The sequence below is a fragment of the Boleophthalmus pectinirostris genome, unplaced genomic scaffold (genome assembly GCF_026225935.1).
Source record: "Boleophthalmus pectinirostris isolate CB_2022bp ecotype Guang Dong unplaced genomic scaffold, ASM2622593v1 HiC_scaffold_8, whole genome shotgun sequence".
NCBI classification, from domain to species: Eukaryota; Metazoa; Chordata; class Actinopteri; order Gobiiformes; family Gobiidae; genus Boleophthalmus; species Boleophthalmus pectinirostris.
Genome location: NW_026571515.1, coordinates 40106557 through 40131061, shown reverse-complemented (window position 1 = coordinate 40131061; position 24505 = coordinate 40106557). Strand labels below are relative to the sequence as shown.

The window sequence follows — 24505 nt, the reverse complement described above, 5'->3', positions numbered from 1 at the left end:
TGAACTAAAGGTAAAAGCTAATTGTTAACTTGAAAACTACCACTACATGATGTCACAAGGTGGAACAGAGCATTTTGACCTTTGGAGGTGTAGACAGACTAATAATAAAGTGTTACTCAAACACATGTGAATGAAATAAAACACAATTCCATGTCTGTTTTTGATAGCGTAATGTCATCATACCATGAGTTTGACATAATATAGCACCATTAAACTGAGATTGAAGTTTTGATTTCAACTCTTTTCTTTGTGAGATGTTTTTTTTTACATTAGACACGGTACTTAAAGGTGCAGTTGGGCTGAAAATGAGGTTTGATAAATTTGTAAACACCTGACCAGGGGGACAGGGGCAGAAGGGCAGAGCCTGGGGGTGGATTACTGTATCCGGGGGGCATCGGGGGCAAAGCTGTTAGCTCGTACCCATCGAACCGTGAGGAGGAGGGGCTCTGTGCTGGTCTCAATCTAGTCTGAAACCTCTGGTGGGTTTTCAAAGCGGCAGATGACATTCATTTCTGCGTGGTCGCACGTCTGCCTCTGGGAAAGGCTAACTCAACACAGCGGCTCTGTCAGGCAGAACTAACCAGGCGCGAGGAGCAGTGTACACAGAGGAGAGAGCCACAGAGGAGGACCACAAAACATGTCTGTCTATATAATATCTACTGTATACACATACATGTTCTATCTACTGTACAAAGTGAATTCCAAACCATGTCTGCACTACGAGTAATGTTCCGTGTTTGATTAAAAGTGAGGACTAAACCAGGACTATAGCCTCAATCAGGTCTACAGAACTAAACTAGGAACTGGATCTAAAAAATAAAACAAAAAAAAAGAAACATGTCCCATTCAGTTTAACTAAACCATGGTTAGACCAGGACTAAACATCCAGGACTATATTGGGACTAGAATAGGACTTCAACAGGTCTCTCCTAGGACTGAAGTAGAACTAAACCTTAACTAGAACTAAACCACCCTCAGCTCCTTCAGGGTCATGGTAATAGAGGTCATCCTCCAGGATCCCGGAGGAGGAGACTGTTTAAAGGGTCTTTTCCAAAGAGAGAGGGTTTTGGATCCATACTTTGAGGGCTACGGTCCACCCTGGTTTAAACGAAGAGGTGGATTTTTCACCTTTCCTGTAGCTCCCCCTCCGTCCCTATGAACTATATGAACTATATGACCTGTTTGAACTATTTGAACTATTTGAACTATTTGAACTATAAAGCCGCTCGTACAAACTATTTGAACTATAAAGCTGCTTCCATAACTATTGGAACTATTAAGCTTCTAAACATATGCTTTCTTAATTACCACCTCAAGATGTTATGTCTTTATCATATTGTTGCCAACTGTTAAGAGACAAGTTGCCCCCTCTTGACAATTGGCCACCAAATACCTGGGTATTTTTAATAGCCTTTCTTACAAAATTTCTGGTGCTTTCTACTTGTGATAATGTTGATTTTAAACAGTTCTTGAAGTGTGCCATGTAACCTAAGGTAAATATGTATCATTGACTAAACTCCAATACAGAACAGTGTTTTTTATCTGTTGTGTTACGAGTGGTATGTTCTCAATATACTTAGATTCAACATGTATATAGTGTAGAAAAAAAGATGGCAGAGGCACTCTGATTTGAGGTGAATGTATTAATAGTCACGCCAACTCGTTTTGATTACTTAGTCTTCATCAGGGCTGATTGAGTGAGCAGCAGGTGTGACCATTTGTAGGGGTCATGACCCCAAACACGTGATCAAAATCTCCCAAAAGATTTGCATGTTGAATCCAAGTATACTGACAACAAACCATTCATAACAACGGATAAATAACACTGTATAAGTTGGAGTATTGTCAACAATACATACATCCCTTAGATTACTCAGCACACTTTAAAAATTGTTTTCAGTTGATCATCAAGAAGAAGAAAGCACCAGTAATTTGTTATTTTTATGTATATAGTGTTTTTAGATATTTTATTTTTAATTATCACATGTTTGGTCACACCTGCAGCTCACTCCATCAGCACTGATGAAGACTAAGTAGTCGAAAGTAGTCGTTGACGTGACAAGTAATAAATACACCGTAAATCAGAGTGCCTTTGCCATCCTTTATTCTACTCAGCAAGAACTAACCTTGTCTAAATTAGGACCAAACCAGGACCAAAACAGATCTAAATCAGGACTTTACTGAAACTGAACCAGGGCTAAACCAGGTTTAAAGCAATGTCTATAACAGAATTAACTATGTATAACCCCGGTTTTACCAAGAACTAATCCAGATCTGCACCAGGGCTAAGCCAGGACTAAACTCAAACTAACATGGGCCAGATGGGGAGCTTAGCATTTCCAAAATTACATGTACACTTAAAATAAATCTGAGACAGGTCTAAACTAGGCGTACAGGGAGGAAAATATAAGTCAAAACAAGAACTAAGTAGAATAAACCTTGTGTAAACCAGGACCAAACCAGGGATAAACCAGGACTAAACCAAGAGCATGGATAGAACAGACCTCTGTATCTGACTGCTTCAAAGTATGAGAGCCAAAGATCAGCGGTGATGATGATGATGATGATGTGACGAACCAGAACGCAGACGCATGGAACACTAAGATTAATGCGACACGAGACAGGCACAGCAAACGAGATTTTAATGAGTCAATTCAAGCAGGAAGTCTTTTCTACCACTTCTACCGTCACCGTCAACCAATCACCAAGCAAAGCATTCGTATAGGTATTCATAGTCGTCTCTCCCTTTTTAAAATCATTCTGATGGCGGTTACCCTCTTCACCTCCACCGCAGCAGTAGAATTATCAGCCTCCTCAACCTCTCCATCTTTTTATAAGCCAAGAAATCACCTCCTCTAAAGGTCTAAAGTCAATCTTAATACCTTAAATGACTCTTGGGTGAAATGTAAATGATACTAGCACTACAAAGTCTACGGGGTTAGCAGCGAACCGTAAATCATCAGCGGTACACTCAAATAAAGACAATGTTGACTTTAAACAAATATCTTAAGTCATATTTCAGCCTACTGTTGTGTTAATTCAATACAAAAAAAGTTGTTTCATTGTTTTGGGTTGCCAGATCCTACAACTAAAAACCAGCTCTCTCTGTGACATGATGTGTAACCATGGCAGCTAATTGCGTCTCAGGCTTCCGTACTGATTTAATTGCTGTTTTTAAACCAGTATGACATTTGGATTTCCAGTAGAGAAACGATGAATAGATTAGGAATGAATACAAGTAAAGTAGTGATTCTAATACTGACAAATGTGCGCTGCAAACTTGGGACTGTAGCAAGATTTTCATTTCTGGTTCAGGGTTATCAAGTTACACCAAGAACACTGACTTCATTACACTATTTTTTTAATGTATTGATCCAGTGAGCTATTTTAAAGGTCTTGTTCTGAAAGGTCTTACAGAAAAATGAATCTCACCCCAGTACAGCTATAATGTATAAGCCTCTCTTGAAGTCAAAATTTGTCTGCTATGAAGATTATTTGTTCCATCAGATTTTGAATTTTAAATACTGCTGAATTTCTCACTTTGAAAAAAGATTTTTGAATTATTTTTATAAAAATAAAAAAATTATAATAAAAATTCACCTTTAAATATAGAGCACAGATCACCCTCAAATTCAACAGTCAAAATTCAGAGTGTAAAATTTGCAGCAAAGATCCAAGATTCCAAAACAAAAGCAATTGGCTGTTCTCAACTTACACTTAAAAAATAAATGAATAAATACATTTTGATGAGGCTAATTCTGACCAATCAGATCACTTCACTGCACCATTTCCTGCTTGTTACAAAGTGACATTGGATCACTTTGGAATCGATTGCTTCTGCCTTGGCATCTTGGATCTTTCCTGCTAATGTTTTGACTCTGAATTTCACACTCTGAATTTTAACTGCTGAATTTGAGGACTTGAAAATATTTGTGCTGAATATTTAAAATGTGATTTTTTTTTTATATACTGAATTTGGAAATGTACTTAAAGCAACAAAAAATCTGAATAAAAATAATTCAAACATGTTTTTTTAGAGTTAAAAGCAAATAATTCAGTGCTATTTAAAATTCAAAATCAGAAGGAAGAAAATTATCTTCCATACATAGTCCGATAATCAGGAGGTGCAGGTCAGCATGCTAGTTGTTTTTAGCTTTACTGTCAAGTATTGATCCGATGAGCTATTTCAAAGGTTATGTACCAAAAAGGTCTTGTAGCAAAATGAGTCTTGCCCCAGTCTCATCTAGCGTTTTATTGTCCAATAATCAGGAAGTGTGCATAGCATACTAGTTGTTGTTGCAAAACACCGCTCTGGTCTCTGATAGTTGTGAAAATCAATGAATCACTGTGAATAACTAGGATATTTGAAATGCATAAGGTAAGTGAGGAATAACTTTTGGCCACTGCAAACTGTCTAAAACGGACTAGTTCTGTTTTTACAATAAAAGAGTAAAAATCAGGTAAGGCATCTTTAATTGAATCTACTTAAAATATCTGCTTTCAATTACCAGAAAAATAAACAGTAAAATTACACAGTAGATTTATTTAAAGTCAACATGTACTTGTTTTGAGTGAGCATGGTACAGAGTCATGCGTTTAGTGGACACTGGACAGGATGTGTATTAGTGGACTGCTGCACAGACACAGAGACAGACAGTGGACAAATGAACAGACCTGCAGTTCTCCAATACGTCTCTGTAACACATCGAGACTGTTGCTTTTAAACTGGTGAAAACCGTGAGAGGGAATGGCCTGAGCAACGCCAGAGCAGAGAGGACCAGAGGGAAACAGAGAGTCAAATGAAACAGACATCACAATGTATTCAGGTATTGTGAAGTGTTACTGTTACCAGGGGTTTCCTGCAAAGAAGTGCATTCAAAGAGGTTGTGTTCAAGTTGAAGTAATATACATTGGAATTGGAAAATATTTTAGATGGAGGGCAGATCCTTGTTAGTAACCTTTGATTTATATGGAGATTTTCAAGAGACTCAAAGCGCTTTACATTGTATTGTCATTCACACTTGAATTGAAAATGTTCAGTATTGTGGCTTAATACTGTCTGTTCTATAAAAGGACAGCTGTGGGACTGAATGTTGACAGCAGTTATGCTTTTACTCATATATAGATACGGATATGTGATACTACATCGTAATACTTTTAAGCAATGTTAAGTCATTAAAAATTGCAGAGTTATACATGTAACTACCTGCTGATTACTACACTATGACTCAAGCTTGATACCTTTTCCTTCTTTCCACTCTTTTTCAAGCAAAATTTGTCATTGTCATTGTGGTCCCAGCCCCACACAGATGAATGCTGTTGTTGTGTCCTTGGGCAAGACACTTAACCCACCTTGCCCCCAGTGTCTGTGTACACTGGCGTATTGGTTCCATGAGGGTTATTTGGTCTTCCGATAATTTATGTTATTAGGTTCTTTTTTCAGACCAAGAGTTTGTTTTCATACCTGACAGTGTCGGCTGCTCACTAGCGCACTAGAGCTCACTAGAATGGTCATGTGATGTTGCTGTGACGTGTCCGGTCATCTTCCTACCGGTGGAAGCAGGATGACAGCGCCATCTGCAGTCCCACTTCCTCAGGACAGTATCCCAGGTGTGAGAGTAAAAATGCCCCCTTGTCCCGGTTTATCGTCCCATGGGCACGTTTCTGTTTTTCGATTGCCTCTTTAATCCAGCGTCGGTGCTTGTTTTCCTCTGTCCCAATGATGTTTCCTCCGTTCCAGTCCATAATGTGGTTCTTTCTTTTACAGTGGTCAGAACTGGCAAAATACAAAAACATGCCCACAGGACTATAAACTGGGACGAGGGGCTTTTTTACTCACACACACCTGGGATACTGTCCTGAGGAAGTGGGACTGCAGATGGCGCTGTCGTCCTGCCTCCACCAGTAGGAAGACAGCGCCAAGTCCTGTTTAAATCAGATGTCCGGACATGTCACAGCAACATCACGTAACCACTCTGAGGAAGAGCGCTCTTGATCAGTCCAAACTGTCAGGTGTGAAAACAAATTTTTGGTCTGAAAAAAGAACCTAATAACATACACTGGCGTATGAATGTGTATGTGAATGTGTGAGTTCTTTGTTGTAAAGCGCTTGAAGTGCCTTGAAGATGGATATATATAAAAATGTGACCATTTACCATTGTATTGTGAATATGAAGCAAACCTGCTATGAGAGCTTTTCCCATGTAAATGTAAATATTGTATACAGTGTATCTAACTAACTATTGTCATAAGCTCGAAATAAGAGCAATCAAATAATCAATCCAACAAAGAGCTACTGACCTCAAAAAGTTACTTAGTCATAAATCAATTGTGTTGTGTTCTGATGAAGTTGTAGAAAGTAAATTCCAGTACATTTTGTTATTCAGAACAGTAAAAACATACATTTACGTTCAGTTTACCTTCACATCAATGTTCAGTGTCATTGCCCACTGTCTGGATCTGCATGATTCTTATTATCATACATATAGTGTACTGTGAAGGCTGTATCGAGATAAGCACTGGATTACAAGCCACTTGGAATGCTTTAGTGACAAAAACATGTAACCTTCAATAAACTGTGTAGAAGTAAGAGTGTTAAGCTTCTGCGTCACATTTTGTTTCATACTTTTTGAGAGTTATAGATGCATTTTGCACTTTTCTAGTGGAGGGTCAATCATATGCTTTTCTCCATGGAGATGTCATTGTTTTGTCAGGTAATGTTTCACAGCACCTCTTCAAGAACTTCAGTGTGCATTTTCTGTTGCAAACATTTCACAGTATGGCATTAAAACTTTCTGTCATCATGGAGACTAAACTAGAAAAAGTTACAGGTCAGATCTGGGGCGAGGGGACCCCTCTCACAGTCAGAATGCCTGTTTTTCTATGTATTTGAGACACTTGTAACTGAATATATGTGATGTAGATGTGTTTAATGTCATATTGTGGAACATTCAAAGGAGAGTAATAACATCTCCATAGAAACAAGCAGGTGACGGACCCAGAGTTAAAAAGTGACACAGTGCACCTTTAAAATACAGATTGTACTATAGAATTCAAACCTGTCCTCCATCTTTATTTTAGATATACTGTATGAGTTCTTTAGAAAGTTACGCCCTCACGTGAACACAACCTGTTTCATAGTGACCACAGATCAGGCATCAGGAGGGGGAGGGTCTCTCTCACCTGGGGGGGCACTGGTCCTCCGTTCCTCAGCCAGGTGAGTACGGGCGTGGGTGATCCCGTAGCTCTGCAGTACAGCCTCAGAGTGTCTCCTTCGTGGACATCAGCAGACTGCGGACTCACCTGTACCTGAGGCTGGGTCCCCAAACCACTGGGGCTGGACTCTGGTGGGGCAAAAAGTACATACATTAATGTTCATCGATACTTTCAAACTTGAGGTAGAGCTTCAAAACACATTGCAAATTATATTCAACTAAGACATTTCTAGTAAGTATAAATGACAAAAATACTAAAATACTGTATTTATGTTGTTGTTTTTTCTTCCCTATCTTGATTGTAGACTTAAACTTAGACAAACTTTATTGATCCTCAAGGGAAATTACTTGAACACAGCAGCTCACACTTCACAACATATTCAAATAACAAAGAGAAATAAATATAAATGGTAATAATACATTCTAAATAAGTAGCAAAAATAGCAAGGGACTGGTGTCAAATACGGCATAATTATATAAATGTAAATGTGCAAGTTAATAGACAGAGGCGGCGCTACCGTTAGGCAAAAGTTGGCAGCCGCTTAGGGCCCCCGAACCTGGAGGGGCCCCCAACCAACTGCCCTCAGTGCCACTAATGACTGAGGCCTCAGAGCTATTTGATTTTCTCTCAATACGACATTAAATGAGAGTTGTTTTACTTTTAAACAAGAAAATAACATAAAAATAGTATCTGATTGTCAAATCTATTTTAACTGTCAAAGTAATATCATATGTCAAAATAATAATCATAGCACAATCATAATCATATGTAATGGATGTAAACAAAAATGTAATTGTACTAGCAAAAAAATAAAACTACTTTCAGCTCTGGTTATCTAGTAATCTACCTAACTAATAAGACAAGTTTCCAGTTGTTTACGGGCCTCGGCATTTGGTGTTTTATTATTAGTGCTCCCGGTGTCTTTTGTTTCTTTAGTGTGTAAGTGATCAGTCCGCGAGCCCTGAACTCAGATGCGTGGGAGCAGAGACCACCAGATGGAGACTAGGTGTCGGATTGCTCAGAGGACCGGCCAGACACCCTTCCATCCCCACCAATCCGCAGATGCCACCTGTGGGGCGCGGAGTATTGGATCCCTGTGTGCCAGCTCGCCCTTTTTGTTCGGTTGTTTTCTTTTGGGTTGTCTTATTTTTTTGTTAAGATGCCGGCTGTTGACTTTTGTTAGTTGATACAGTATCGTTGAGACACCTTGTTTGCACTACAACTTTGGTTAGGTTTTCTTGTTGTACTTAATTAGGGCTCCTTAGTTTAGTAGTTTATTTTTGTTTAAATTGTTTTATTTTGCTACTACGTTTTTTTTCCTACGCTGTAAAATAATAAATCCACAATTTTTAGTTAAACCATTAAACATCTTTTTTTTTTTTTAAATTATTGTTACTTTCCTTCTCCCCAAGCAAAGGGAGCATAACACCAATCCACCCTAATTCAAATAAAGATGTGCGTGTCTGGTATTGTTTCACTAGCCTGATTCATCAGCCGGTTTCACTTTGTGGAAACCGTCTGACCTTGCAGCATTAGGATTCGTTCACTTGATGGTTGGTGGGTACTAATTGCTGCTATTTGGTTGTGACGTATGTAATGCGATAAATCATGTAGGAAGAAGGACAATAACATCTTTCCCCTTGATAAAACTTTAAATCCTCGATCTTGGGAATCGTTGCCAACACAGAATGTCTGTCTTCGTCTACATCCATCTCTTTGTTTACTGTTGTGCTGTTTCACAAAAGGAACCCAGACAGGCACGACAAGTTTGACGTCATGACTTCACAGCTCACAGCTGATTGGCCAGTGCGTGGTTTACAACTTCTGGGGTTTTTGCGAATTGTCTAGTGCAGGGGTCTCAGACTCGCAGCCCGAGGAGCCAACTGCGGCCCTCGGAAGGATTTTTTGCAGCCCTCCACTTAATTCCAAAGAATAATGTCAGTGCGGCCCGCGGTGGATGTACGCACAATCCCACCCCTCTACCGCGGGTCGCACTGACAGATGAAGCTGCAATCGGTGCCCATGCAGATTCACAACAACAGGATATTAACGCAGCTTACATCCCAAAACTCAACTTACAGCAGCTTGTGAAGCAACGAGTCTAAGTGGATCTGTTAATACAAGTACACGTGTTTTTTTTTCATGCAGCCGCTATTTATCGAATACTCAATGCGGCCCAGCCTCACTCAGACTTTATCTAATGTGGCCCCAGGTAATTTGAGTTTGAGACGCCTGGTCTAGTTTGTTCTGATTCCTGCCCCGCTGGAAAGAAATTAAATTGAGCGGAGGCACTAGGTGGCGCCAGCCTGGGTAATATTTCACAGCACCTCTACAAAATGTCATTGAAACTTTCTATCATCATGGAGACAAGGTTACAGGTTAGATCTGCGGTGAGGCGACTCCTCTCATAGTCAGAATGCTTGTTTTTCTATGTATTTTTGAAACACTTGTAACTGAATACTTGTAACAATGGGAACCCCCCCTTCCCCCAACAAAACAGTGCATTATAGTGAGGGCCCCAACCTCAAGTTCTCCTATGGCCCCCAAAAGGCTACCTCTGCCACCGTCAATAGAAATAAAGTAATACACATATATAGGTTTCAATGTTAAAACAATGTCTATGTACAGCACAAACCTGGAGTTATCAAATTAGAACTATTACCAGTTACATCTCATGTGAGTAATCTGATTCTTTATAATTGTTCTCCCATGCAGGTTTTGGAAAGAAAAAGAAAATTACACAAAAAAGGAAAAACTAACATGGCAAAGGCAAAGATAAAATATAAAAGAGTCTCTTTGCTATTCTTGCTTGCTTTAGTTGCTTCCTTTTTTAATTTGCTTTTTAATCATTCCAATGTGGGAAAATCTGTCTAGTTACAATTTTCTTTTACTTTTAATTAAACCTTTTTGCATTTTAACAACTTATCTGACGAGCCAGCAACATGTCCAGAGGAAGAAACCAAAGGAATTCTTAGTTACTCTTAAAATCCATTGATTAACACATGTTAGAAGCACTATTTGATCATTTTTAATATATTTTTTTAAAGCCATCACCCGTAAATGGTAAAAGGAGGGTACAGAAGAATTAACAACTGGAGGGACATTGTTGGAGAAATTCACATTATGGAGAGATTTCTATTATAAGGTTGCAACAAGCTAAATGTGAGGATTGCTGGGAAAAGTGGACTGTTTATTTGAATGATAACTGACCATTTGTTCTGTATACTTGTTTGTTTGTTTTGTTATATTTTATTATAATATGAAATGATAAAATACAAATAAAAATGTTGGCAAAAGTCTTATCTATTGGGTTATGTGATTTGATTGGCCATATAAATGTACCACTGATATCAACATTTTAACAGTTTTAATTAGAGATGCACTGATCCAGCTTTTTCAGTTCCGATACTGATATCAGTATCCTCGATATTAACCGATACCAGTGTAGGGACTGAAAATGGCACTTATTTCCTTAACGTAACTGTTATTTATCCTTCAAATCATTACTGAACAGCTTCATTTGAATACAAGTTCAAACATTATGGCCTGTTTTAGGTCAAAATCAGCCTGTAGATTGTTTTACTACATACATTTAAACTCTAACTACGAGATATCATGAAACTGATCAGAGGTGGGGACTTGCAAGTTCTGACATGGAGTCAAGTCAGACTTGAGTCACTATTTTTAGGACTTGAGACTTGACTTCATAAAATGGACTAAGACTTGGGACTTGACTTGGACTTGAGGCCCGTGACTTGAGAAGCAGTTTTAATAGGGATGTAACAATAGTCGAAATATCGTAGTATTGTATTGTCAAAAGTCTCACAGTAATATTATGGGTCGTCACAATATATCAAATCTCAAGTGTCTCTGCTTCATTGTTTTGGTACAGTAACAGTTAAAAAACTACATAGACCATGATCCTTTGCTCTGTTTCAGCCCAATCAACATGCAGAAATAACTGTTACAATGCACTTTTAGGGAAAGAGAAAAGTAGCATACTTATTATTTTTTGTTGTTGTTGTTGTTTTTGCCTCCAAATATCGCAATAAATATCATACCATGAGAAGCATATTGTGAGAATATCGTATCGAGAGATTTGGATATCATTACATCCCAAGAATTCTTTCTATTCTGACCATAATGAGTCACTCTAAGGTCTTGTCAAGACATTTAAAAAGGAAAAAAAGCATTTCTACAACTCTTATATACTCTATAGATACTCATATATAAATATAATATGATTCTTTAAGTACAATTTATCTTAAAAGTCATGAAAAAAAAAAAAAATCTAGCTGTATTTGGTATTTTGGTTTAAAGGTTTGAAAAGACTTGAAGCTCAAAGCAGAGGACTTGGACTTGACTTGGACTTATGGGCCAGTGACTCGAGACTCGACTTGGACTTGGCCTGTATTTGACTTCAGACTTGAGGTCAAAGACTTGAAACTTACTTGAGATTTGCAAAACAATGACTTGGTCCCACCTCTGAACCTGATCCAGCTAAATGATCAGTACTGGCGCTAATATTTTATACCAGTATCGGTATCGGTGCATCCCTAATTTGAACATGCATTCAGATCACGGTTACACATACTTTGTACATAGAGGGAGGCTCTGGCGATGTGCTCCCCATGAGTGTTGAGGGCCTTGCAAATGTACTCTCCCTCGTCGGACACGTCCACAGAAGAGAAGGACAGCAGCCCGCCCTGGATCTGCGCCCGGGGACTCATCCTGTGACCCGGGGCAACTGCGGGAATATTATACCTCATTAAAAACAATAACAACACATGAAGTACCTGTCACACATTCACTCAAAAACAGGGATTTCATAAAGCCTACATGGACTAGCAGTGTCACTGAAACATTGAGAAAATATGTCATTATTTTAAAATACAAAGGTTTATTTACTATTTTGGGTAACACTTTTTAATAGCTAATAAATAATAATAATTTAACATGAACAAAAATTGTATTCACTGCTTGGAAGTTGTCGGGCAATTGTGAGATAAATAATATGTCTTGTTTTATTCCCAAATTTCTCCTCTCACAGAAAAAAACAAACAAAATCTAAAAATGTTTCATGACAATTGATTTCTGAAAAATTTCACAAATTGTCATCTAACTGTCAAACCAAAGCATCGTCTTAAAATCTTGGTAATGAATGACTACAACATTGGCCTTTGGATTTTGGCAGAATTTCCCATGGAAGGTAGAGGCTTATAGAACTCTATGGGAGATTTACAGTTTTTGAAATAAATATCCAAAGTTATGATCCACAAATGTTGAAACTTATCAGTATTTGTTAGAGACTGGCTTGATGGTTTAAAGGTCCTATATTACACAAAATGGACTCTTGTGAGCTTTAAGCCATGTTATGTTTTTACCTCCTCAAAAACATACCAGGAGTTGTGTTTTGTTTCATTCACACGTCTGAGTACCATATTTTTTGGACTATAAGTGGCACTTTTTTCATGGTTTGGGTGTTTCCTGCAACTTAAACTCAGGTGTGACTTATATATTAAAATATATAATTTGACATGTTTGTTATTTTTACTCTGACAGAGGCAAGAGGGCGCTCTAGTCTTGTGTGTGAGTATCTGCTGCGCCTGTTACTCCTGTACCACTGTCACTTCACTCTGCTGCACATGTCTCCTACAGAAAGAGCCACTGTCCTGCTGCAAGTCGTGAAATCTGTGGTGGAAAACAGTAATCAAGCAGCAGAAAGAAAGTTTAGAGTGAGCGAGAAACTCAAGATGGACTGGGGAAAAGCAGAGGATACTCGAACTTCAATGAAGAAAACAAAAAAAAAGTTAATCGCAGTCTAAAAGATAGATTCTTCTATCTTGAGGATTCAAGATAGAAGAATTCAATGGATCTAGTGATTTGGAGTGAGATGGAAAGTTACTCACAATGTTTCCTAGAGGTACCATCAGTTTGTCCAGGCTAGTTTCATTAGTTTTTTGTTTTTTTTTATAATTCTATTGAACAGCAATTCAACAGCAGTGTCTGCATTTTCAATGGCTATTTTTCGGGATTTTTTATTTTTATTATTGCTTTTCTTAGTTTCAAGCTATTTCAGTGAAAATTGTTGATTTTTCTTTCCTTACCAGAGGCTTTGCTTTTTAAAAGAAAATGTCTGTTCTTGTTCTCTGATTTTGTAAAATAAATTTCCCCCCAAAAATGCAACTTATATATGCTTTTTTCTCCTTTATTATGCATTACTTTGCTGGTGCGACTTATACTCCGGAGCGATTTATAGTCTAGAAAATACGGTAATCATACTTTATTAGTCTGTCTTCAAAACTCAAAATTCTATGTTTTAGCTTTTGTTCAGTAGAAATTGGCAATTCCGTGGCTGAAATTATCTAAATAATTCTAGTGAAAGTGCATGAAGCACTTCTTGTATTACCACATGACATCACAAGGTGGAACAAGGTGTCTTCTGTTTGAGAAAAGAACACAGCCTAAATCTGCACGGTTTGTGTGTTAAACGTGTGAATGAAACAAAACACAACTGCAGGTCTGTTTGTGATGAGGAAACAACATTATAACATAGATCAGAAAATAGTCTATAAAGAATGATTCAGGCTTAGTAACTACTTAATTAATGTCCCTTTACTTATTGGCTTAATTTATAGAAAATTTCAGCCACTTTTTGGACCACCTTTTTGTGAGAGTTTAGATCTGGTTGTACTCATAAAGTCAGATCTCCTCTTAGACGGTACTTGGTGTGAAATATATGAAAACCACAGCTCTAGATCATGACAAACTTTGCAAATTATCCAATAGTTTTTGTTTAGACTGGAAATTGAATTTGAATCAGATATTGTGACTTTTCACATTTTTACATCTCTTCAACTGTGACATCTACAGAGCTGAATTTTCTGTTTAAACAAATGGACTTGGCGTTGTTTCACATTCGTACTCTGACATTATTGTGATGAATGTATTTACTGGTAATGATCTAACAGCTTATCGAGTTGTTGCATGGCTCTTTTGTTTACTTTTTTTTAACATAACTTTGACTAATGCACCTGTATGGACGTTTTGCGCACTTGCTTCACCAACTGGGGGTGCTCTACGTGTATCTCTATGGAGGAATGTTCATCAGTTTCCATGGTGACAGAAAGTACCAATTACCAAACCCTGTCAAAAAGTTTTTAGATCGTGGAAAACTGAAGAAAAATTATAACATGGGTTTAAACAACACATTTTTAAAAGCCTGCGCGTGTTTCCTTTGTTCTAACAAAAAAAGGTGACATTGACTAACTGAAAAAGTGTTACCTAAGGCTAGTTGGTTTGGGACTGTAATTTTTAGTGTGAAAGACACATTTAAGCACACAAATCACCTTACCTGTTATAGTTCCAGATAAGTCAGTTTTTTATGGTCACATTGTGTAAAAATGAAGCTCAGATTAAAGTCTAACTTGAGTAACGGAACTTCAGATAATGCAGTGTCTCTAGGTAGCACCACACCTCTACGAAGTTTTTTTTTTTTTTTTTTTGGGATTAATTTTTATTTGTAATCGGACAAAATGAAATGACATCTACATTTTTAGCCTGATTCATCAGTCGGTTTCACTTTGTAAAAACCACCTGACCTCACAGTGTTAGAATTTGTTGGCTCAACGTTTTTTTTTTTTATTTAATCAATTGCTGCTATTTGGTGGTGACATATGTAATGTGACGCTACAGGGCTAACTGGTATATTAAGCTTTTCCCAAATCCCGTAGGAAGAAGGACAATAACGTCTTTCCCCTTGATAAAGTTCGCCAAACATTCTCTTTATTCCGGCTTTACATCCTTGATCTCGGGAATTGTTGACAACACTGAATATGGCTCTTCACTGATTGGCTGGTGCCCGAACTTGCAATTACAGGTTTTTGCGAATGGTCTAGTGTATTCTGATTCCTGACGTAATCGCTGGAGAGAAATTAAATTGAGTGGGGGTACTAGGTGGCACCTAACAATCCGAAAAAAATAAATAAATAAAAAATCCCCAATCCTGAGCGCATGGTGATTCCCACACACACATACACACACATACACATGCTTATACACATTCCCTGGGCTGCAAATAAAAAAATAAAAAAAACAAAGGCATGCATGTGTGTGTGCAAGTGTGCAAGTGTCTGTACACCTGCCCACATACACACAGTTACACAAAATAATACACATATGTACGCATATAACCACACTCATACATATATTTACACATATACATACACTACATGCATATAAACACCTACATAATACCATACACACATGGGCCCGGTCAAGCAGAAGTAAACAGCAAGGCCAAATATTCAAGTTAATGCATCTGATATAAAAATGTATTGAACAGATACATATGTACTCTAGTTTATGAAACTGTTGACATTTTTTCTGTACCATTTTTGGTTCTAAAGTTCCATACGATTTTAAACAGACCATGTATGAAACATGGAACAAAAATTATTTCCCAAATTTCAAAGACCTGCAAATCATGTCAATAAATGGATGTATTTCATCATATCTTGTGTTATTCCATCTTTGAACTGTTGATGAAGGTACAGGATTTAAAAAAAAAATAATGTATTTAAAATGATAAAAATTTCTTGGAAGGACTGACATATTTTATAGAAATAGTTTCCTTTCATTTTGAAGTAATATTAAAGTATTCAGAAGAAAAAAGTGACAAATGATGTAAAATCCTGCACCTTCTACTTGTTTGTACAATTTTCCCTCCGTTACTTTTCCCTCTGTGACCTTTCTTAATAAAAAATCTCATGAGTCAAAAAGTAAGAGGTTTTTCAACCTAATCTTGTACCATATGGTAGAAAACTATATGAAGCAAATATTCAAACCAGTTTGTTAAGGATATGGAAGTGAGAACCAAGAGTTATCACTGTTTGGATTTATTGCCCAAAAAGTGCTGCATATTTCATTCCCTCCGTTACCGACATGAGTTTTTTTAAATTTTTTGTCTACAACTTGAAAGAATATCACAGGTTTAACTTGACCCTGTTGGAGTGTAACTCTTTCCTACATTCTGATACTTTACTTATTTCAATAGTCCCTCTAGTTTCTGAATAAGAGACATTTGAATGTCAAAAATCTGCCCGTTTCCCTCCATTACCACTTGACCAGACCCACATATAGCCTACATGTACATACCCATACACATACACATACATACACATACACATACACATACATACTTATAAATACATACAGTATATAAACAGAACTTGAAATTATTATTGTATTTCTTTTCTGTATGACCTCCAGGGAATATCGATGACATCTGCTGCAAAGTATCAATAAGTGACCAAAATAATCAATAACCAACATACCTATCCACTCGATGGCTGGAGTGGGGCTGCCTGTCCCAGTGCAGCGGAACTCAGCTCTGTGTCCCTGCTGCACGTTCAGCACCGACGGGCTGACAGAGGCCACGGGCTGGACCCCTTCTGCTGCTACAGACCAAAACACATGCAAAAGTTAACAGACACTGCAATATATGTGCATCGAAGTGGGTTAAAATGACCTGAATTCAAAATCTGAGGTGAGGAGTTTTGACAAGTTTGTAAAGTAGATTGACTGGTTACAGTATTCGATTTTTTATAGCAAAATTGCGTCCGAAAATTGTGCTTAAAAGTGCATTGTGTAACTTTTCTGGTGAGTCTTTTCTCCATGGACATGTCTAGAATGTTTCACAGTATGGCATTAAAACTTTCTATCATCTTGGACACCAAAGTAACAAAGTCAGATCTGTGGAGAGGTGACCCTTCTCAGTCAGAATAACTATTTTTGAGATATACAGCATTAAAAAAAAGTTTTAAAAAAAGTAAAGTAGAGCTGTTTAATGTCATACTGTGGAGCATTCCAGGCAGATAAATGGCAAGCAGGTGACGTTACCCTGACCAAAAAGTTACATAATGCACATTTAAATTAGATATTAAAGTTTGTAAGTAAAAAATACTGCCAAATCTACAAAAAAAAAAAAAGCTTTTAAATGCATAATGTCTAAGTTGCCACAGTGAATTAGTTGTATTGTAACAACCAATAAATTAACTTGGATAAGGTCTGAGGAAGCTTCTCTCCGGTCACTCCAAATGAAATAATCTGCTTTAATAAACGTCAACTAGTCAAATCTACTCATCTCAGTATTATTATGATGAATTCGAGTCATTTTAAGCATTCATTTTTGCGCCGTAGACCTTCAGAAAACATGAGCATGAGAAGTTCAGGAGCGAGCGGTGTGAAATGCCTTTGATTTGAATGGAGAGAATGTGATGTGATCCTTTTGGCAGAGTCTCGAGCCCGTCCAGTCCAGTCAAAACAAAGTGGACGTGGCACTGGGCCTTGGCACAGCCTGCGGGCACTGGGCGTTTGAGCCAGTGCTGCAGATTCAAACTCAATCCCTTATGATCCCAGGGTGACAGGGCCAAAGACCAGCCCTATTCACAGAGAGGCGTGTGGGGCTGAGGGAGCAGCCGCTAAACCGCAAAAGGGAATGTGCAAATACGGGCCCGGACTAAACTCTGTGAACTTAAAGGTGCACTGTGGAATATTTCTGGGGAAGTTTAGTAGTTAAGTACCTGCTTCTCTCCATGGAGATGTTTCTGTGTGGTCTAGAATGTTCATTTTCTCATCTGGATTTAACTATATTTCAATTTTTTGGCATGTTCCGCTGTTGTGACTCTTTGACCAATTAGCTTGGAGTATTCATTTGAATTTGGGATGCCAATATTGCAAATTTTGGTGGATCAGATATCAGATTTTAAGTTATCAGTTCAGCCGATATCTCACTTTGGTCTATACATTGGTGTAATAAGACAATCTACAGACCAATGTTGATGACTCAATGACTCAAATTAAACTTTATTTTTCTCAAAGCTGTTCTGTAATTACTTTAAATTATAAATAACAGTTACAAAACACATTTGGATTATTTTTGAACTTATACTGTTTGTGTTTATAGCACATATAGGGCCTCATTTCCTAGTGAGCCAGAGTGTTGGAGACGTGTGGAGACACTTTTTGAAATATTCCATCCAGTCCTTGTATTTGCAGAGGTCACTGGTGCTAGGCTAGTGCATGTCAATGGCCATAGTTATCCTGCCACTAAAAACAGTCTTACCCACTCCACAAAACATCCAAAGCAAAACTATTATTACACCAGACTGTCCATGTGAATGTCTGTGTTGATAGAATAATTTTAGAAGTAAAACCAACCTTGCATTTGAAGGATTTCTGTCTGAGCAGCAGCGAGTTGTATTTCCTGATAGAAAGCTCGGCAGCGGTGGACTGATATCGCCTAGCACCGATCTTACCGACAAAGTCAAATACCGCTGCTGCTGAGAAAATAGTCCCTCAACATGTGACGATTCATGCGATGCAAGGTTAGTTTTATTATTCTATCAACACAGACATTTACATGGACAGTCTGGTGTACTACAGTCGTCCCTCACTACATTACGGTTCACCTTTTGCGGCCTCGCTGTTTCACGGATTTTTTTTGTGCAATTTTGCATGCTTTTTTTTTTTTTACATGCATTAACACGCATTGCATTCACTAAGAGACTATAGACCATTGTCAATCAATCTCCTCCGTGCCGTGTCTCCTGTACAGTACAGAATGTGTTCAGCTGCCAAACTGACATAAATGTTGGATCTCCAGCAGTGTGATTCTGAGGTGCTGTATGTTTGCAAGTTTTCTCCTCGACAAAACCCACAATGTCGACAAAATGTTCTGCGCCAACAAAGTCTCCTGCGGTCGCACCCAAAAGGCACAAAAAGATGTAACCACCGCACAAAAAATTGTATTTCTGGACACGCTGAAGAAAGGTAGAAGTTACGCGGCTATAGGTGCCATTACAGAGTACATTAATCTTGGGTTTGTTACATAAAGGAGGAAAATAACATAAGGACGACAGCAGTGATAAGTCCTACGAAGGATGCAAAAACGGTTGCACCTGTCCTGTCTGAAAAAGTGTATAAAGTGTGTGGTGAGGGGTTTTACACACTTAAAACAGATATATAATCATTATTAAAAAATATATATAGCTTGACTACTTCACGGATTTCACTTATTTCAGGTTATTTTTAGAACTTAACCCCACAATAAATGAGGGACTACTGTAATAGATTTGTTTCGGTTGTTTTGTGGAGTGGATAAGACTGTTTTTAGTAGCAGGATAAACTATGGCCATTGACATGCACTAGCCTAGCACCAGCGACCTCTGCAAATACAAGGACTGGATGAAATATTTTAAAAAGTGTCTCCAAACATCTCCAACACTCTGGCTCACTAGGAAATGAAGTCCTATGTCCAAAATTCCAGACTGTCGCTTTAAGTCTCTGTTCTTGTATCAGTTGTTATCTGGTATCAGCAGATACTAAAGTCAAAGTACTGACACTTCCAATTGTTTCAGCAGATTGATGGTGTGTGAATGACCCAGTGAGTGCTACATCAATCTCTCATGAGCCAGGTTAAGAATGTTCCACAGTATGGCATTAACCACTAGCATTTATTTCATCACAAGTCTTCCATTGCTCATAAACACCTTGGAAAATATGTTACGGTTACATTGTGCACTTTTAATGCCAAACTGTGGAACATTCCAGGCATAGTAATAATATCTCCATGGAGACACGCAGGCAGCATATCCTCCACCAGAAAAGGGACATAGTGCACCTTTAACTGTTCAGTTTTGTCATTAATCCTATAGTTGGCAAAGCTGCAGCTCTACTATATGTATGCCAGTCTGACAAGCACATTTAAATACACAGATATATGAGAGTGTTGGATGTATTTAAGCACAGTATGATGTTTGAAGACCAGACGACAGCTACGTTCCAGAAAAGACTGTCTCCTGAAGAAAAGAGTCAAGGACACAGAGAACAGAGTGGTACAGGGTGAAAGAGGGGACATCTCTTTGAATGTGGAGGTACGATTTAAATGGCGCCGTACATTTATAAGTAAATGGGTGACGCTGCAAAAAAAAATGTACACGAGTAAAATGGCTTGAATTCACGTTAATGCAGTTTTAAGAATCGCATTTCTTTTCTCATAGTGATAAATCTAATGTTTTTTTCTATTAAAAAAACATACAAAATGGCATTCATTATTGATTTCATGAAGACATCCTTTAAATAATTAGGGCTTTTCAACACACATTTCTGTCCAATTTCTTCCTCCAAAGTCTGAACTCTGCTCCAAGCCACAAGCTTTTAGTTAAATGAGATCGGCTCTAGACCGCTTGTATCATTAACAATTAAAACATGACAGAATGGAGGTCTTGATTAGAATTTGAGAAAATGCCCAGGATCTAACTTCACTAAAATAAATCCATTTGCTATTGCAATAAAAAACAAAACATTGCATTTTCCTTTATAGTTGAAAACCAATTGAAGTCAGACAAATATATGAAAACAGTCAAATCATCTTGGGCTAAAAATAAATTTTAATTGCTCAAAACATTGAATAAAGATTAACATGATGAATTCAAGCCATTTCACTCACAGATAGTACTTTTTGCAGTGTATAGCTAGAACACTGAAGAATATTGAGTTGGTCCTATATTACGCAACATTGACTCGTGAGAGCTTAAAGCCATGTTGTTACCTTCTCAAAAAACAGACCTGGAGTTGTGTTTTGTTTCATTCTCGCATGTTTGAGGAACCCTGTCTGTCTACATTTCCAAAGCTCAACATGCTCTGTTCCACCTTGTGATGTCATGCATGTCCAAATGATCCTCGTGAAGACGTACAGCAGGGGTCGCAAACTCAAATGACTTGGGGTAGAGTGTGGGTGAGGCTGGGTTTCAAGTATTCAAAAAAAAAAAAAAACTAAACTACACAACTGAGACACAGCATGGTCTTTGCGTTACCAGCCAATTACGCCCAGAGAAGCAGAGAAGGAGCTGCACTGAACAAGTAAACAGGCTGTCAGTGACTTTTTTATTACTTATCATCCCCAAATGTCCCATACTTATGAATGAGGCCTGTAGTAAGTGTGAGTTGTTTTGGTTCTTCAGTGCCGTCTTATGTGCACATATACACGCATAAACAGATCCACCTGGACTCGTAGCTTTACAACTGCTGAAAGTTGAGTTTGGGATGTAAGTCTGTAAAATTCCACAGTCGACCAGGTAAAATCCAAGGCAAAATTAGAAATTCTATATATTTGTCAACTGGACAAACGTTTTTTTGGTTGAATACGTTTCGCAAGTCATCCAAGCTGCTTCTACAGTTCTGGTCCGACGCTGACGGACACTTCCTTATATGTGCCCATAGGGAGGAGCTAACTACACTGAAACTACTCTGAAACTAACACATCTACTTGTTTACAGTTTCTGTTAGTTAGCTAGGCCTATTCATCTTGCACTGAGTGTGGGGTCTGATTAGCAGAATCATTCAGGGCCATAATGGAGCTTTCACACCTCTGGACCTGACCTGGTTAACCCTATCCCTGTTATCTTTGCTTGTTTTGATTTAGGTTTGAGGATGGAATTGTAAATAGGAGATAGATGGTGTCTGAGTCCCCCATTTCTGTTCAAGGACAGAGAGTCTTTCCTAACAAAAACAGCTTCTTTAACTCCCCTCTCAAACCAATTCTTTTCTTTGGCCAAGATCTGTACCTCACTGTCCTCAAATGAGTGGCCTGTGGCTTTTAGGTGGAGATGCACAGCAGACTGAGGTCCACTGTTGCTCTCTCATCTGTGTTGGCACATCCTCTTGTAAAGTGGAATGTAAGCAAATCTGCTGTTGTGAATCTGCAGGGGCGATACTCTGCAGCTTCATCTGTCAGTGCAGCCCCCCTACCGTGGATCCCCTTACCGCAGGCCACACTGACACAAAACTTTGACATCAAGTACGGGGCCACAAAATATCATTCCGTGGGCTGCAGTTGACCCCCGAAGGCCTCAAATTTGAGAACTCTGGTGTACACGGTTTTAAAAAATAATGGGGCACTTCCTGTATTACCATATGACATCACACGGTGGAGCAGAGTTTTTCCTGTTTGAGAGAAGAGCTCAACCTAAATCTTCAGGGTTTGTGTGTTTAACATGAGTGAATGAAACAAAACACAACTTCAGATCTGTTTGTGATGAGGAAACAAGATTATAACACAGATCAGAAAATAGCGTAATATGGGCCCTTTAAAAATATCTATATAGCTCTACATTCACAGGGAGTTGTCCATACTAAGATCATGCACTTTTTCTGCAGTGATGGAGCCCAATAAACCCTCAGAATCTGGTGGAGTCGTACTGCCCATGTACAACCAGCTGGTTACTATGGCAATGCCCACAACGAATAACATTACCACCCATGATTAATATGAGCAAAGAAGGTCAAAATAAATGACTTGTAAGTGTTAAAAAATTATTATTATGGTTCACAAAATTGACAAAAATCTATGATGCCATGGAAAAATAAAACCATAACTGCAGTCACATTACAGTTTTAGAGAAAAAAAAGGAAAAATATATGGGCTAAATGATTCTCCTGTATGAAAATCCAATACAGTTTTCAAGTTATTTCAAGTTTTTCAGTCTTTTTTAGTTGGTTACTATACTTTGGTGTGAAAAAAGATGGTATACTTATTATTTCTGATGTTGAAAAGTATATAAGGTAAGTGTCTACAAAGCACTGTTCCCAAAACTGTTGTTAAATTAAATCAGATATCAAAATGAGACTGTGTACTGTCTGCATCTATTTCTAAAGAGCTTTTATCATCTGTGAACCAGGAAGATAAGATGATGCGCAGTTAGCATGCTAGTTGGCATTGCAAAACTCTGTTGTGGTCTCTGAAAGTTGTGAAACGTGCTTTTAAACTCACTGTGGCAATGCTCAGAATACATAAGGTAAGAGGAATAACTTTAGGCTGTTGCTGCCAACCACTGAATATGAACCAGTTCTGTTTTTCATGTTTATAAAACTATACAAATCTAGTATAGTGCCTTTAATGGATAACTGTTGGAGAACTGTTCAAATTATTCAAAAATGGGGCTCATAAAACTATAAAACTATAACACAAAGTTCCCTACATGCTCTAAAAATGCATTATAAATATAAACGACTGTATTTTAGATCTAACTTGGCTGTTAGAATTGTTCTATTATATATATAGTTATACTTGTTGCTTGGTTGCACATAGGCAGTCTCTCCGTTCATCCATGCTGAAAGATGATCGCATGCATGACGTCATAGAGAGAGGAAGAGGCGGCGCCCTCCAGGGAGCACCCAAGGGAGAAAGAACTGCGCCCATGTGGACTTACGCTTTCTGTGTCCTTCAAACATTTCATAGGCTGTGTAAAACATCTGAGTCTGTGAGGCCTCTGCAGGGGGAGGGGCAGATATAGAGGGAGGGGCACAGGTAAACTGACAGGTGAGTCAACCAATAGGAGCAGTTTACCCTCCACTGGAGCGGACCAAGTGGGATTCTCCATAGAGACCACCAAATATGAGTTCATTACTACTAGTGAATAAGTATGAACAGTTCAGCTGCAGGGGTGTCCAAACTTTTTCCACCGAAACATATTTGAAGCGGAGGGTCACAGTGGTTTATACTGTACAGTCGATCAGATGTGTGCATTTAAAAGAGCTTTGACAGAGCTATTGTACATTTAATAAAGGTTCGAACCACAGACTGTATATATGAGTGGACATAACTAAAGCTCTAGCCGCTGTCAAATAGGAAGTTCGCCAGGAGGCTCTTCCGGCTCCTTCTGACAATTGACTTACATTGGGAACTTGTCGTCCCTCTCTCTGTAACTGCTGTTTTGAGCCTTGTCATTTTGGTCTTAAAATGTTCATATTAACCTGCACTACATGATCCAGATTATTATTTTTATTTTTTTCACTATTTTGTCTGTCAAAAAATCCTATTCATAACGTAGAGCCTCCAGATTTGCTCCTGTAGCTGTGAGCATCACGAGCCTCATTTGAGCGGCGCTGAACGCTATGGGTGATGTCAGACTCACTTAGTCCACTTCTTTTATACAGTTTGTCATTCGAACAGTGATTTTAGGTTTTGTTAATGTGATGCTATAAACATAGTAGTGTTAAAATTACTTAAATTTGTATTAAAAAGTTCTGCCTGGCTCTTATCGGTTGGGCCATTTCAGCCGGAGACCCAAGGGCCAACAAAAACTGGTGTGAGGGCCACATTTGGCCCCCGCACCATAGTTTGGACACCCCCGAGTTAAAATAAGATAGAAGCTAAAATACAATGATACTTGTATGTGTCGGTTAGTATACCTCTATATGTTTTCATTTCATTCAGATTCCAGTGTCA

At 38.3% G+C, this 24505-nt stretch overlaps 1 protein-coding gene across 1 annotated transcript in view; it reads right to left on the bottom strand.

Moving 5' to 3' along the window:
• The window catches only part of hspg2 (heparan sulfate proteoglycan 2), a 349507-nt gene that overhangs the window by 41742 nt on the left and 283260 nt on the right, over positions 1-24505 (bottom strand). The window contains exons 45-49 of the mRNA XM_055166122.1: positions 23487-23546; positions 16551-16673; positions 11810-11962; positions 7183-7343; positions 4675-4752 (exon numbers count right to left, since the gene is read on the bottom strand). Of these exons, the coding sequence (XP_055022097.1) occupies positions 4675-4752; positions 7183-7343; positions 11810-11962; positions 16551-16673; positions 23487-23546 (575 nt within the window). The remainder of the gene's footprint in view (positions 1-4674; positions 4753-7182; positions 7344-11809; positions 11963-16550; positions 16674-23486; positions 23547-24505) is intronic.